The sequence below is a fragment of the Anabrus simplex genome, chromosome 1, assembly GCF_040414725.1.
Source record: "Anabrus simplex isolate iqAnaSimp1 chromosome 1, ASM4041472v1, whole genome shotgun sequence".
Lineage (NCBI taxonomy): Eukaryota > Metazoa > Arthropoda > Insecta > Orthoptera > Tettigoniidae > Anabrus > Anabrus simplex.
In genome coordinates, this window is record NC_090265.1 from 1,081,922,667 (window position 1) to 1,081,937,694 (window position 15,028).

Here is a 15,028-nt window from a genome sequence, read left to right on the forward strand (position 1 = left end):
TTCTTAACCATTCTGAACCTCGCTTTTGTCAGTCTGTTATCATGTTTAGGCTTAGTTCTGTTTAGTATGCTTCAAGCAGAAAGTTTATAAAAAACAACTTTATTTTGAAAAATGTGTAAATCAACTATATTACTTCATATCATTTGTGTGTAAAAGGGCAGCTAATGTTGTAGTATTAACATTGTATTTGTCTTATCAGTGTGTAACACGGAATGTATTTGTAGTTTTATGCGATAGATGTGTTAGCTATATAAGTAGATGTCAGTCGATCATTAACTTGGTCAATTTCATGATGGTGATCCCAGTGCTAAAAAGGTTGAGCACTGCTGGTCTGAAGGTTCATCAACATGATACCACCCAGCTACCAGGAAGGCGTTTTTTCCCAAGAAATGCATATGGACTGCTTTGTCATGAAATAACAAATTGTTTCATTCATTTTTCAAATTTGCCTTGTATTCTTCACAAGAAGTGTTCATTCCTTAGTGAATCAACCTTTACTTTGTTCTTTATCATTTTTTTTTGTATTTTTTATCTCTTGTCATTTGATGGTGGTCATCATTGTCATAATCACTTCCCCTTATGAAGATGCAGTTAAGTCAAAGCAGATGTGCTTCCTCTCCACTTGATATTCTCTCCTGTGCTCCTCATACATTACTGGTTCTAGTCCAAGTTTTGCTCTCTTATGCTGTTTACAATGAAGTTCATTCATCAGTTCATCATAATTTGGCTCTTTCTCATCTCTCCTTTCTTTTATTAAAGTTTCTGTCACTTATTTTACATTCTTTCCTCACTCATTTTCATTTCTCACTCTATGTATCTGTGTTGTTAGTACCTATTCCAGAATTTCATTTCTGCTACCTCTATTTGCATTTTGTCCCCCCTTATTATTGACCAGGTGTTATAATTCAGATGCAAGCCACATAGTGGCAGCTAGCAGTGGATTATTAACCGTTCTTCTAATCATCTGCATTAGTATAAATCTTTTGTTGGCTAATGCTTCCATAGAATGGAATAATAAACATTATAGTCTTCTGAGTTGATACTATGTAAAACATGTATTTATTAGTTTATGTTTATGTAGGTTTTTATTCAGTAAACTAATAAATTTTCAAAAACAGAGCCTTTTGATAGGACAGTTTATTTCAAAATACTTTTTCCCCTAGCTGACCAAATCCTCTTTTGTATTTGAGATATTATATTCAGAGAAACCTAATAATATGTTTGTCTTGTTGGTTTACATATTAGCTTGGCACAAGCCCACTTCACCTTGCAGCTCAGTATGGTCATGTAGCAACTGCTGAAGTATTGCTGAGGGCAGGTATATCTCATGATGCTCGGACCAAAGTTGATAGGACGCCTTTACACATCGCAGCCCAAGAAGGCAACACAGCTATAGTTCAACTGTTACTTTCTGCTGGGGCAGAAGTCGATTCCAGGGATATGGTGAGTGGTTCCCAGCTCTTTCATATCTGTCCAGAAATGGAACAGCTAATCCTTCAATTAGTCAGCAGTAAATCATTAACCAAACAGTGATTGCAGCATAAGTTAACGAAAATATTTTCCTGATATTTTATAAATGTTATTTTTATTATCTTACCAGCAGAAATGGGTAAATCTTGACTCCATTACTTGTATTATGGTTTTTAAATATGTCAAATTTCAGGCATGGAAGTATGAAAACGTTTTTGATAATGTTTAGCTTAGGCCTGCATGATCATAAGAGAGCTGGTCATTTACTACCTTTATAATACACTGACAGAGCAAATGTGTGGAATAGCGGAGCACTGATGCGCAGGTGTGTTGTCTGCACACCACATGCCCCCCTGTGTCAGCAGCAGTTATACAGGAGACCTTGTGAGCAGTGGCTGTGCATGTGACAGGTGTAACATGGAACGTCATCGTCGTGAGCTGACACCGTTCGAACAGGGTATGGTGGTCGGTGCCCAACGGATGGGAAGTGCGATTTCGGAAGTGGTACGGGAATTCGGCTTCACACGATCAATCGTGTCCAGGGTGTGTCGTGAATGGTTGAATGCGGGTGTCACCGTCCACAACAGATGAACGACCGGCCGTCCAGCCACCTCGATTACTGTGACCGGCTACATCTGAGACGGAGTGTCACTAGTGACAGACGGACAACCGTGCAACAAATCACGGCTCAGTTCAACACAGGCCATGCTAGACACGTCTCCCAGTGGACAATCCGAAGGAACATGGGTTCTATGGGGTATGGGAGCCGGCGTCGCACACGGGTGCCACTGTTAACCCAACTTCATCGGGCACAACGACGCGCATTTGTCGCCAGTCACCAGGGATGGACACTGGAACAGTGGTGTAACGTGATATGGTCGGACGAATCGCGATTTCAACTGCACCATGTCGATGGGAGGCACCGTGTATGGCACAGACCATATGAAGCGATGGATCCCACCTGCCTCGAAGGTGTGGTCCAGGGCACTGGTGTCTCTGTTATGGTCTGGAGTGCATTTTCCTGGTATGGAATGGGCCCCCTAGTTGTTGTGGAAGAGACTTTGAATGGTACGCGGTATGTTGAGCTGCTCGGAGACCATCTCCACCCATCTTTGGCCTTCCAGCGCCCAGACGGTTCTGGGGTGTTTCAGGATGATAACGCGCCGCCACATCGCTCCCACATCACCCGGGAATGGTTCCAGGAACATGCAGCGGAGGTCCAACAACTGCCATGGCCACCCAGGAGCCCCGATATGAACCCTATCGAGCATATCTGGGATGTCCTGGAACGTAGGCTCCGTGCCATGGATCCTGCACCCACAAACAGACCAGCACAAGTGGCCGCTCTGCAAACAATTTGGTGTCAGCTGCGTCCAGAGGACTACCAGGGACTTGTCAACTCACTTCCACGGCGTCTCACTGCAGTTCGCAGGGCCAGAGGAGGCCCCACACGCTATTAGGTGACTATCCCATGACATTTGCTAAGCCAGTGTATACTAGCTGTATTACCCGGTTCTGCCTGGGTACTTTATTGAAGGTCTGCTTCTATGATTTGCATTACCTGTTAGTAGATTTCTTTATTGTGACGATCACTATTTTATGAATAATTTTATAGTTTTAGAGTTATTGTCATATGTTTCATTTTAAGTTTTAGTTTTAGATTATTTTGTTTTGGTTTGTTTTGTATTAATTGAACTTGTCCATTAGACAGCCCAGATTGTCTGAGAAGTAGTTGATCCTTTCAAATAAATTATAATTGTATGAATTTATGCATCGCACTACAGATGACTGGCTGAAGTACCTACCCGTCGTTGATGAGATAATTACTTAACATGTTCATGGTTATATTTTTTTGTCCACCCCTTATGCTGTTCCCCAAATTCTGAGGCACATAAATAGACATGTCTCTCCCTGTCAGTGGCTTGCCAGGACTTATTTACTTCCTTGCTGTCTGTAGCCCTGTGCAGTTTAATATGGTTTTGTATGTATTATTGCTGATCTTGATTTGATCTCTTCCTTCTGGTATAAAAGAAAGGTAAATATCGAGTTCCGATATTGTAGGGCTTGATATCTGGTTTTCTTCTTATGTTCAATGTAAAGGGAGTCCTTCTTTCTCCTTTCATTTTGTTCCTTCACGACTTTTTCTCATTTCCATGGTCATATTTACAATTTTCCTTGCTGTAGCTAGCTGTAGTAACCATCGTTAATGGGACTATCTATCTATCTATCTATCTATCTATCTATCTATCTATCTATCTATCTATCCATTTATTTATTTATTTATTTATTTATTTATTTATTTATTTATTTATTTATTTATTTATTTATTTATTTATTTATTTAATGAAGTGCAATATACAAAATGAGTTGGATGCAGGTTTCATGTTCGTGGATACTCCAAATAATAAGTTTAAGGATGGAAAAATTCATCGAGTACACCGTCTTTGAAATTCTAGTATTGTTTTCACACAATTGTCTTGCAAAGAAAAATAAAATATGTTAGTGTGTTGCTAAATATATTCAAATTGAAAGTAATTGAGACCAAACCCCATGGCACTACAGCCCTTGAAGGGCTTTGGCCTACGAAGCGACAGCTGTTCAGTCCGAAGGCCTGCAGATTACGAGGTGTTGTGTGGTCAGCACAACGAATCCTCTCGGCCGTTATTCTTGGCTTTCGAGACCGGGGCCGCTATCTCACCATCAGATAGCTCCTCAATTCTGATCACGTAGGCTGAGTGGACCTCGAAACAGCCCTCAGGTCCAGGTAAAAATCCCTGACCTGGCCGGGAATCAAACGTGGGTCCTCCGGGTAAGAGGCAGGCACACTACCCCTACACCACGGGGCCGGCGAAAGTAATTGAGTGTTCATTATAAATCCTCATGCAATTCATTGGACTATATGCAAAATTATTGAATAGTTTGAAAGTAAAAATGAGGAATGAAATTTTACATCATGTATACTGTACAATGATTAATAATCTAACAAATTTAGTAACTTGTCATAGCTATCAAATTTTGGATATTTGCAGGTAATTCTATACTGACGATATCTGATGAATTTATTTTGTACCATTTCAAGTGAAGAACTACACTCTGTAATCAAAAGTATCCGGACACCTGACTGAACATGACGTACCGGTACAAGTTTGTGGTGCCCTCAATCGGTAATACTGGAATTCAGTCAACAGCTTAGCCTTGATGACAGCTTCCACTCTCGCAGGCATACGTTCAATCAGGTGCTGGAAGTTTGCTTGGGGTATGGTAGCCCATTCTTCATGGAGCGCTGCCCAGAGGAGAGGTAGCGATGTCGGTCGGTGAGGCCTGGCACGAAGTCGGCGTTCCAAAACATCCCAAAGGTGTTCTATAGGATTCAGGTCGAGACTCTGTGCAGGCCAGTCCATTACGGGGATGTTATTGTCGTCTAACCACTCCGCCACAGGCCGTGCATTATGAACAGGTGCTTGATCGTGTTGAAAGATGCAATCGCCATCCCCGAAGTGCTCTTCAACAGTGGGAAGCAAGAAGGTGCTTAAAACATCAATGTAGGCCTGTGCTGTGATGGTGCCACGCAAAACAACAAGGGGTGCAAGCCCCCTCCATGAAAATCACGACCACACCATAACACCACCGTCTCCGAATTTTACTGTTGGCACTACACATGCTGGCAGATGACGTTCACCGGGCATTCGCCATACCCACACCCTGCCATCGGATCGCCACATTGTGTAGAATGATTCATCACTCCACACAACGTTTTTCCATTGTTCAATCGTCCAATGTTTACGCTCCTTACACCAAGCGAGGCATCGTTTGGCATTGACCTGCGTGATGTGTGGCTTTCAGTCATCTGCTCAACCATGAAATCCAAGTTTTCTCACCTCCTGCCGAACTGTCATAGTACTTGGAGTGGATCCTGATGCAGTTTGCAAATCCTGTGTGATGGTCTGGATAGATGCCTGCCTATTACACTTGACGACCCTCTTCAACTGTCGTCGGTCTCTGTCAGTCAACAGACGAGGTCGGCCTGCATGCTTTCATGCTGTACGTGTCCCTTCACGTTTCCATTTCACTATCACATCAGAAACTGGACCTAGGGATGGTTAGGAGTGTGAAAATCCTGCGTACAGACTTCTGACACAAGTGACATCCAATCACACGGCCACGTTCGAAGTCCGTGAGTTCCGCGGAGCGCCCCAGTCTGCTCTCTCACGATGTCGAATGACTACTGAGGTCACTGCTATGGAGTACCTGGCAGTAGGTGGCAGCACAATGCACCTAGGATGAAAAACATTTGTTTTTCGGAGTCTCCGTATACTTTTGATCACATAGTGTATATTTTGAGAACTAGGGATTCCAAATTATGGCCACACATTCCAGCCAGCTTCGGACATTTAAAATGGCCATCTCGGGAAATTCTACTGATAAATCATAACATTTATAAGCTTTTGCAACAGTTTCAATTATATGCCTTGAAAATGTTAATCTGGAATCAAACTTGACAGCAACATCGTTATACGATCTTGCGACAGTTATTTCTGTGTCTAAAATCATATACTTAGGTATCACCTCTGAGTGGTTTCTTGTATACCTTAGAACGTAGCATTTATTTATGTTAAAATCCAAGTGATTGGCCGAGCTCCATTGCTTAATAATATTGAGGTCTTCTTGTAATAATTTGCAATCATTTTCCTCTCAGATACTTCTAAATATTTTTACATCATCAGTGAATAATAAGATACTTGAATATTTGACAGATTTTGGTATGTCATTTATTAGCAGGAGGAATAACGTAGGTCCGAGGGTTGAACCTTGAGGTACACCGGAATGAGTAATGATTGGAACACTCATGTGACCTTGGACCGACACAAATTGATATCTGCCGCAGAGATGTGAAGCAAATAATTTCAATGAATTATGGGAAAATCTAAAATTAGCTAGTTTTTGTAATAGCACAACATGGTTCACTTTGTCAAATGCTTTGGAAAAAAAATCAACCAGGAGTGCCCAAGGACAAGTTCAGCTCGCCAGGTGCAGATCTTTTGATTTGACGCCCGTAGGCAACCTGCATGTCATGATGAGGATGAAAAGATGATGAAGACGACACGTACACCAACCCCTGTGCCAGCGGAATTAACCAATGATGGTAAAAATTCCCGACCCTGCCGGGAATTGAACCCGGGACCCTGTGACAAAAGGCCAACACGCTAACCATTGAACCGAACCCCTCCCTTTTTAGATAATATCAGACATATTATGATATGCACAACAGGAGAATCGAGGTGTGGACCACGACTAGGAAAGGCTAATGACACATCACCAGGCTGAAATTATTACTATAACGCCCTCACCTTTTCAACTGTAGTCTCGCTACATAATACTGTGATGCTATTACAATCCACATGGATTAATTCAATCATTCTTTCAGCGAGCATAATGAAATTCCATGCCCACGCGTCTGTTATTATTTCCGCATCGTCTCAACAATTACTACACATCATAATTCCCCTGCAGCGAGGAGCAGGAAAAAGAAGTTAACAATAAACCCAGAGAAACATACCAAGCACGCAAGATCACATCTTAACACAGAAAACAGCATCCCTGGACCAAAGAATTAAAATTCAAAACCAAAGAGAAGCACAGGCAAGCGCATAACCCGAATGAAAATAAACAACATGGCGGCCTCCAGGTCAACAAATTGCCAGGACGGACACCACGACAAGCATGAGGTCCAGCAAAAGATTAAAATATTAAATAAACTGATCGATACGTCATCCTTACTCTCCTTTCACACGCCCACACACGTAAACAAACACATACACACTGCCAGCATCGGCAAATGACACGAGCAGTTGCACCAGTAAATAAGTTGAACACAATCTCGTAAAATGTGACTCACCTGATCAAAAATATGAGGTCTCACATATGTTAGGGATAGCGCGCACGGCTCAGGCAATTAGCAGCAACATATTAGTGACCTAACGGTCACGTATAAACCCATCACTTATGCACTCCGTACGGCCCGAAATGGATCTCTGAGCTGAGACGCAGGGCATTCATTCATACGATAGCAAAGTATTTTACAATGCAGTGCACCAAAATAAATCAATCAGAGACCCAGCCATGGACACATCGCTATCATGTCAACAACAGACACACAACCCATTCTCACTCTGAGCACAAGGACGCATATCAATCAGCTATGCATGATTGTGAAGAATGTCTTACAAACACCTTAAAAGTATGGTTAAAATAAAGGTTAACGTACCTGCCATATCAGCAATTAAAATAATAAGGAGCAAGGTAGTATGGGTCATATTTAAATCTGTTATAAACACATTTATAACATAAGAATGCCGCTCCAATCTGCGAGGGCTCCATCTTTATATTCAGCAGTGATAACAATGCAAAGATTCACTCCAAAGAGATAAGACAAAGGTCTCGCCGAAAGAACGATCCTCCATGCACACGACCAAGTGAGCTGCCCTCTAGGTACAATCATGGAAATACATAAGTCAATTGAGGTGCGGCAGACACAAGTTCTTGGCAATATAAAAAATATCAATTTAATGAACATGCCATATTAGCATGTTTCATCTTCAGGCTGTCCCCATTTTAAAATGTGTCTGTTCTTATCAGACAAGGAGACACATTTTAAAATGAGATTTCAATTCTTAAATCTAAAGTGCGCACACTGCTAAATGCTAGATGACCTTAAAATCTAAACTAAAACTAGGACAACACATATATGCATAATTACAAAGGAGTTACCAGTGCATAAATTAATGCAGTCCACCTCAATTTGAGGCTCAGTACTTTCATAAACAATATCACGCTGGATCGATCAGTCTATTTCAAGTAATTCATTTAACACTTCCTTCAGTTGGCGTCAGATAACCAAAGGTAAGTCGTAATTATGTAACATCCATATGTTTCCAAGGGATTTGCAACTTATTTCATCTCGTCTACAATCAGTGTCACCGATATTTCCTTTGATTCTCCCTTTTTTCCTCTATATCAAATTTCCTTGAAAGAAAAAGGATTTAGAACACAGGTAATTGTACAACAAGCCAATCAGATATGTGTTACTACTAAAATAAAATTGAAATTGAGTCAAATTTTACTGGCTCCGTTGATGATACGGCCTTAACAGACTCACATTAGCCTTGGATAACCCCTTATTGGTCAGATCCTTTAACTCCACTGTTACTGGTCCCAAGAACCTTACTTTTCTTTTGGGATTAGATCCCTTATAGCAGAGTTTGGCCGCGACATGGTCCGCTGCCAAGCTTATCGGGAACATTTTTACCACCACCAGGTCTCCAACTTCCAGGGTGAACCTTTTCCTCCCCTGGTCGAACCTCTTTGCCATCCGGTCTCGGGCTCTGACCAAGTGCGCAACGGCTTCCTTCTATTTTCCCTCAACATCCATGTTTCTCGATTGCTCGGACAGATAGCCAATGTCCCATTTCAACTGGAGTGGGTCAGTAATGTTCCTTCCTAGAAATAAATTAGCTTGCATGTTTCGGTGCGATTCATGCACAGCACTGTTGAAGGCTAGAAAAAAATCCAGAGTATCGTCCCAACTCCGCTGATCAGCGCTATGAAAAGCACTCAAACATGATTTGAGGTTGCGGTGAAATATTTCAACGTGAGAAGCTTTGGGGTAGTGGGGGCTCAGAAAAACCTGCTTCACTCCCCACCCAAAACACAGGTGATGAAATTTACGACAGCTGAAAGTAAATGCATTGTCCATCACTTACACTTTTGCGGGGGGGTGTCATAAATTCCAAAAATATGCAGAGATAAAAGGTGGACGGCGCTGCTCGAGTTTATTTTTCGGACTGGGAACAACCATACGAATTTAGAGAAGGCGTCCACGACGGACAGGATTCCAACGTTGCCATTCTTGGATCTCATGAGAGGACTGAAATAGTCGAGAAATAGCTTTCCTCCAGGGTAGGATGCAATGTCAGCGGAATGAAATCCAATTTGAGAAGATTGCGCAGGTTTACACCGTTGGCATACGTCGCAACTTTTCACATACTCTAACACTTCCTTTTTCAGATTAGGCCAATAGAAATTTCGAGAGACCCGATGCAGGGTTTTGTACTGACCTAGATGAGTGCCCAAGTGAGAATCATGGTAATAGTGTAGCATCATGGGCCTTTATTTAATGGGAACATAAATCTTATCTTTTCCATTTTTACGGCTGCGGTGAACCAACAACCCTCGTTTGATACTAAACGACTTGTCTCGAAGAGACCCATCAGCGACTCCTTTCATCAGTTCGTGACACGCACTGTCATCTTTTTGGTGCTCAGAAATGTCTGTGAAGGACCAAGGATAACTTTGCAAAATATTGATACATTCAACAGTATCGGACTGATGGCAGTTTTTTTCAGGTTCGACCTCAGACTCATTTATGCCGTCGAACATACGCGACAGACAGTCGGCCACAACATTGTCCTTCCCACGAACATGTACAACTGTGAATTTATAAGCTGATAGCCGGAGGATCCACCTAGCTGTCCTGCCAAGTCACTTGACGTTGGCGCTCATCCACGATAGGGCTTGATTGTCCGTGTGGACGAAGAAATGATGGTGCTCTAAATAAGATCGGAATTTCTCAACACCTAAGACTACGGCTAGACATTCCTCTTCATAAATGGAATAACGTAACTCAGGTCCATGCAAAAACTTGCTGAAGTATGCAGTAGGGACTAGCTTTCCATCCTCATCGGATTGGTTAAGCACAGCAGAAACGGCAAGTTCGCTGGAGTCACACTGCAGGACAAAGTCACGGGAAAAATTTGGACTGTGGAGAACAGGCGCTTCACAAAGGGCATTCTTCAGTTGATCGAAAGCACGGGTTTGAGCTTTTTTCCAGACGAAACGGGAGTTTTTCCTTTTCAGAAGGTTCAAGGGGACCAAAATTTGGGGGAAATCTTTGATGAAATGGCTATAAAAACCGACCATACCAAGGAATCTTCTCACACCGTGGACATTCTTTGGGCAGGGAAACTCTTTGATGCATTTGACCCTGTCGGGGTTCACGGCGATTCCGGAATCGGATATGACACGACCAAGGAAATGTAAACGCTTGGAGAAAGAGACACCTTTTCCGGATTGATAGTGAAGCCGTGCTTGCGCAAGCGACTAAGAACTTCTCGAAGGTGAGCTAGGTGCTCCTCAAAGCTTGGAGAAAAAATGAGAAGGTCATCCAGAAAATTGAAGCCATAGGAAAATTTCAGATCTCCGAAGATCGAATCCATCACGCAGCTGAGCGCTTGTCCACCAATAGAGATGCCCACCGGTACTTTATTAAACTCAAATAGTCCAAAAGGAGTGGCGAAGGCAGTGCAAGGGCGGCTTTTGGGATCCAAAGGGATTTGGTAATATGCTGAGTTGAAGTCGAAAACGGTGAAGAATTTAGCGCCATGAAAATGTTGAAAAGCACTTTCAGTGGTGGGCAAGGGGAAACTGTCGAAGACTATATTCTTATTCACCTTACGATAGTCCACAATAAATCTGAATCTACTCCTTTTTGGGGACAAGGAAGGGAGACTTGGAGGCACTAATGACTTTCTTTTCCAAAAGGTCGTTAACGCTTTCTCTCATTGCAGACAGTTTTGGAGGTGAGCAACTGAATGGAGGCGACCTAACAGGGGTATCGTCTTTCATTTCGATGGAATAGGAGAAATTTTTAGCACAACCCAAATCAGCAGTTAAAACATCGGAAAATTCTTCCAAGAGATTGTTTAACATCAAGTTCTGGTTGTCACTCAGGTCACATGAGGCATTGGGACTTCGGGATTTTGAGAGGGCACATACAGTACTATGCTGGAAGGGAGCTTCAAAGGGATAATTTGTCCAGTCCCATGAAAGATTATGAATTTTAATATGCAACCGGATTCGACCCACGGGACACACCTGACGGCCATCAGCAGACATGAATTTTCCCAAGCTTTCACTGGCTTGGAGACATTTCAAATCCATAGAAGACACAAGGGATTGGTACACGAAGGAAACACGTGAACCGGTATCTAATAAGGCGTACAGTATGCATGATCCTACATAAATCTTGGCCCAGGGTGTAGATGAGGGAAGGTCTCAGATCCTTTATTAACACCAACATCAGGCACCAGCGACGGGCCATCATGCTGATGCACCTTTAGTTTTACTGCTGAGGGTTGCACCGAGGACACACATGCCGAGTGACACTGGTTAGACCATAATTTGAACATTTCAGAGGAGACTTAGACCAACAATTCTTTGAAACATGCCCTACTTTCCCACAATTCCAACATTTCCTTGCTGCACCATGAGACAGTATTAATACACTGTCTCCTTGTTTGACATTTTCGAGTTGGAGTCTATCTCCGTGGAAATTATTTCACCTTATCTCCCTGCAAGATATGGACTCAATCCTCATAGTAACTTAAATTAATGAACTGCTTCCTTCTCCTACGACTGTGGGTGAGTTACTATTTATTTGAAACTTGATTATACGCAACTACTCGAAGTTACATCGGGTCTGTAAACTCTGTTGGTTAATATGCCCTACCGGGAGTCGTTTAATTTCCGTGGACTGTAACCTACTGCGCAACCTCTGGCGCATCCCGATCCTGGAGTAACGAAAGCCAACTTCCGCTTACCGTTGTAAGAGGAAGAGAGAGGTGGTCTGCCGAGAACATGGAAGCCGAACAGACGTGCATGTATAGCTCCGCTATGATGTTCAACTTCAAGATGGTGCCTGGTTGATCCAGTGCATTTTCGGGGTCACATTCCCCGATTTATGAGTTCCTGTACTCTGGACGAACTTTTGGAGCATCGCAGATGTTGTATTTTCTACTAGTTTTATTTGTTTGAACTTCGGCCTAATGTAAGTACGGGGTTCTTCCTCTATGTCACCGCCAAGACTGTAAGTTATAACTTTTCCTCTAACTTCATCTACGATTTCGTCGAAGTGATTGTGCTAGTTGGGTTGTGATACATGGAATGCCTCTACTGGAATTACAAATCGAAATTTACCTGAACTTGAATTTAATAATAGTAATAATAACTTTTTCGGCGGTGTGCTGTGATTAGAAATCAGTTCCCATGCTTTGTATCGTTTTCCAAACTAGGAACTGTTCAAAATTGGAAACCTTAAAAACGTGTTACTAATATTGTAAAATTTATTCTGGTCACCTTTCCGTTATTTTATTTTCAAAAAGGGTGATGTCTTAAACCCTTGTTAGAGGGCCTACTCTTGGGTAACGAAAGATGCTAAGCGAGGAAGTTGTATAAGGTATCTCTGTGCGAATTTTCTGCTTATTTCTGCCTTTCTTTTAAGGCTTTTCTTTTCCCTTTGGGAAATTGCGTTTTTCTTTTAAAGCGGTCTGTTTTGCCATTGTTGCGTTTCTCGTTGGGATTGGTTCACTCTCTTTGAAGTGAATGTTAATTGTTGTTGTTGCTATGGAGCCGGATTTGAGGGTTGTTGACAAAAGGTTTTATGCTCCTGTGGGATGCTGTAATGTTGAAAGCTAATATTTGTCCTTTATTTTTGGCTCGCTTATCTTTGGTTATTGATTTATCTCTTGGTATCCCCGTTTACCCGCGTGCTATGATTTTCCTGATTTATTCTCAATTTATTTCGGGTTTTTCCTTGTTTTCCTCTATTTGGGTGTGGGTACAATGAACTTTGTACCACCTCCTCGCTTAGTACCTCAAAGAATTTCTGTATTCGCTTAGTGTATTTTCTAAGAGAAGAAAAGTTAACTTAACAAATTTATTTCATGCAAATTAACTAAGTTAATGGTGCGAAAATAATTAATCTAAACCAAAAGACTTTTAAAGGTATCATGATTTATTGGTAATTTATAAATAAGAAGGTAGGTTAGGCTAGTACTGAAATTTTATATTGGGTCCCAATAAGTTAGGCCGGTTCGAACCGTAGGTTAGTTGTGTTTTGGTATTATTTCTCTTTGAATATTTTTCTTATTCCTGTTGATGTTCTGAGTCCAGAGTTATCTTAATATTACTTCTTTCTCTGATTAAATATATTTATTTACTTCAAAAGAACCTGGACGTGTTATTATTGTAGTATTTGAAACCATACAGTGATAGTTATTTTCATTCTTTCCATGGCCTCTGGTCGTTTGTCTTATTCGTGGTAAGTACCTTTTGTGATGGTTTACTTTTGGATAATTTTGCTTCCACCTTGTTTGGTTTTTTTTTTAAACCTATATTTCTTGTTTTGTTGCTACCTGTGCGGACACTGTGGGGATGGGTGTTTGTGCGGGTCAGTCAGTGGTAGCTTCAAAGCGTGGTTGTCATTTGTTTTCCCTTCGCTCTGGGCGGTATGCGAGCTGTTCCTTCAGAATTGCTCGCCTGTTAGTTGACCCTTGTGTTATTGTGTTTCGTGGTGTCGTAGCTGATCCTCTTGGCATCCCCTTAACGTTGTCACTGTATGGTTTTAAAAGGTGTGTCCGGGTAATGAAAGGCATGTTAAGATATCTATTAAAAAATGTAAAGGAAATGCATTCATCTTGTTTAACTGTACAAAAATTTGTTTCATGTTAATATCTTCGGGGTGTTTTGTCCGGTTCCCTGTCGAGCTGTGTGCTACCTTCTTGGATTGTGTACGTGATGTTGGTATTGCTCTACCAGCTGCTGTTCGTGTGTTTCCCGCCTGCCTGCCTTACTGCTTTCAGGTGCCTTGTATCATTCCCTTCTTTGTTTCTTCGTAAATTGGTGAGTTTGAAGTTTATCAATTACTCTAAATTCTGAATTTATCATCATTTATCTTAAAAAAATTGTGAAATGACCGACACTTGAGCACGAATCGATTGGCTTTGGGCTACGAGTGTACCACAGTTTGCCGTGTACTCTGTGATTTTCTTGGTGGTTATTTGTTCAGTATTTTCATGGTCTACCTGCGAAAATGATTTAATCTGTGGTTATGGAAATTAATTGTGTTTAATCGAGTTATTGGTTTTGCTCGGATATGTTGCGTGTGACGTTATTTGTTTTACTGGATTATGATCGTTGGCCTGTACTCTGGGAACTTATTACATTATCTGTCCTGACGTTTTATATTGCTTCCCAGGTTTGTTATTATTTTAGTTATTTTACCTGACATGATGCTTTGACTATGCTAAAATCATTCTGCGAGAAACTGTCGTTGTTGATTTTACCTACTGTGTTGCTAACAGCGTGCGAACCTTGCATGTACTTAATCCTTTGGCATGACTACCTTGTGCCTGGTCAGTATGGGTGTGATTTACTGCTGAACTGTTTGGCATTTCATCGTATCCTCCCATCGTTAGTGTCTATGAACCCGTTTTAAACCTTTACTGGTTTATGTGATTGGCATGTATGTGTTACTGTTATTTGCTCTGTGCGATTGAAATTATGCATTGCTGCCTTCTTTGGCCTAAATGGGATTGTGTGCATGCCTGTACCTGTTTCTTTCGAGTACTTAATTCTTGATGATTGTTAAACTTTGAAATTAATCCTGCCTGTGATGTTTCTTTACATTGGGCCGGTTGTTACCTCGAAATTCTTTACCTTTACC

General features: G+C 41.6%; 1 protein-coding gene across 2 annotated transcripts in view; it reads left to right on the forward strand.

The window, feature by feature from the left end:
• The window catches only part of Atac3 (Ada2a-containing complex component 3), a 245,471-nt gene that overhangs the window by 107,622 nt on the left and 122,821 nt on the right, over positions 1–15,028 (forward strand). For both annotated transcript variants that reach the window (XM_067137218.2, XM_067137219.2), the window contains exon 4: positions 1,246–1,443. In XM_067137218.2, the coding sequence (XP_066993319.1) occupies positions 1,246–1,443 (198 nt within the window). The remainder of the gene's footprint in view (positions 1–1,245; positions 1,444–15,028) is intronic.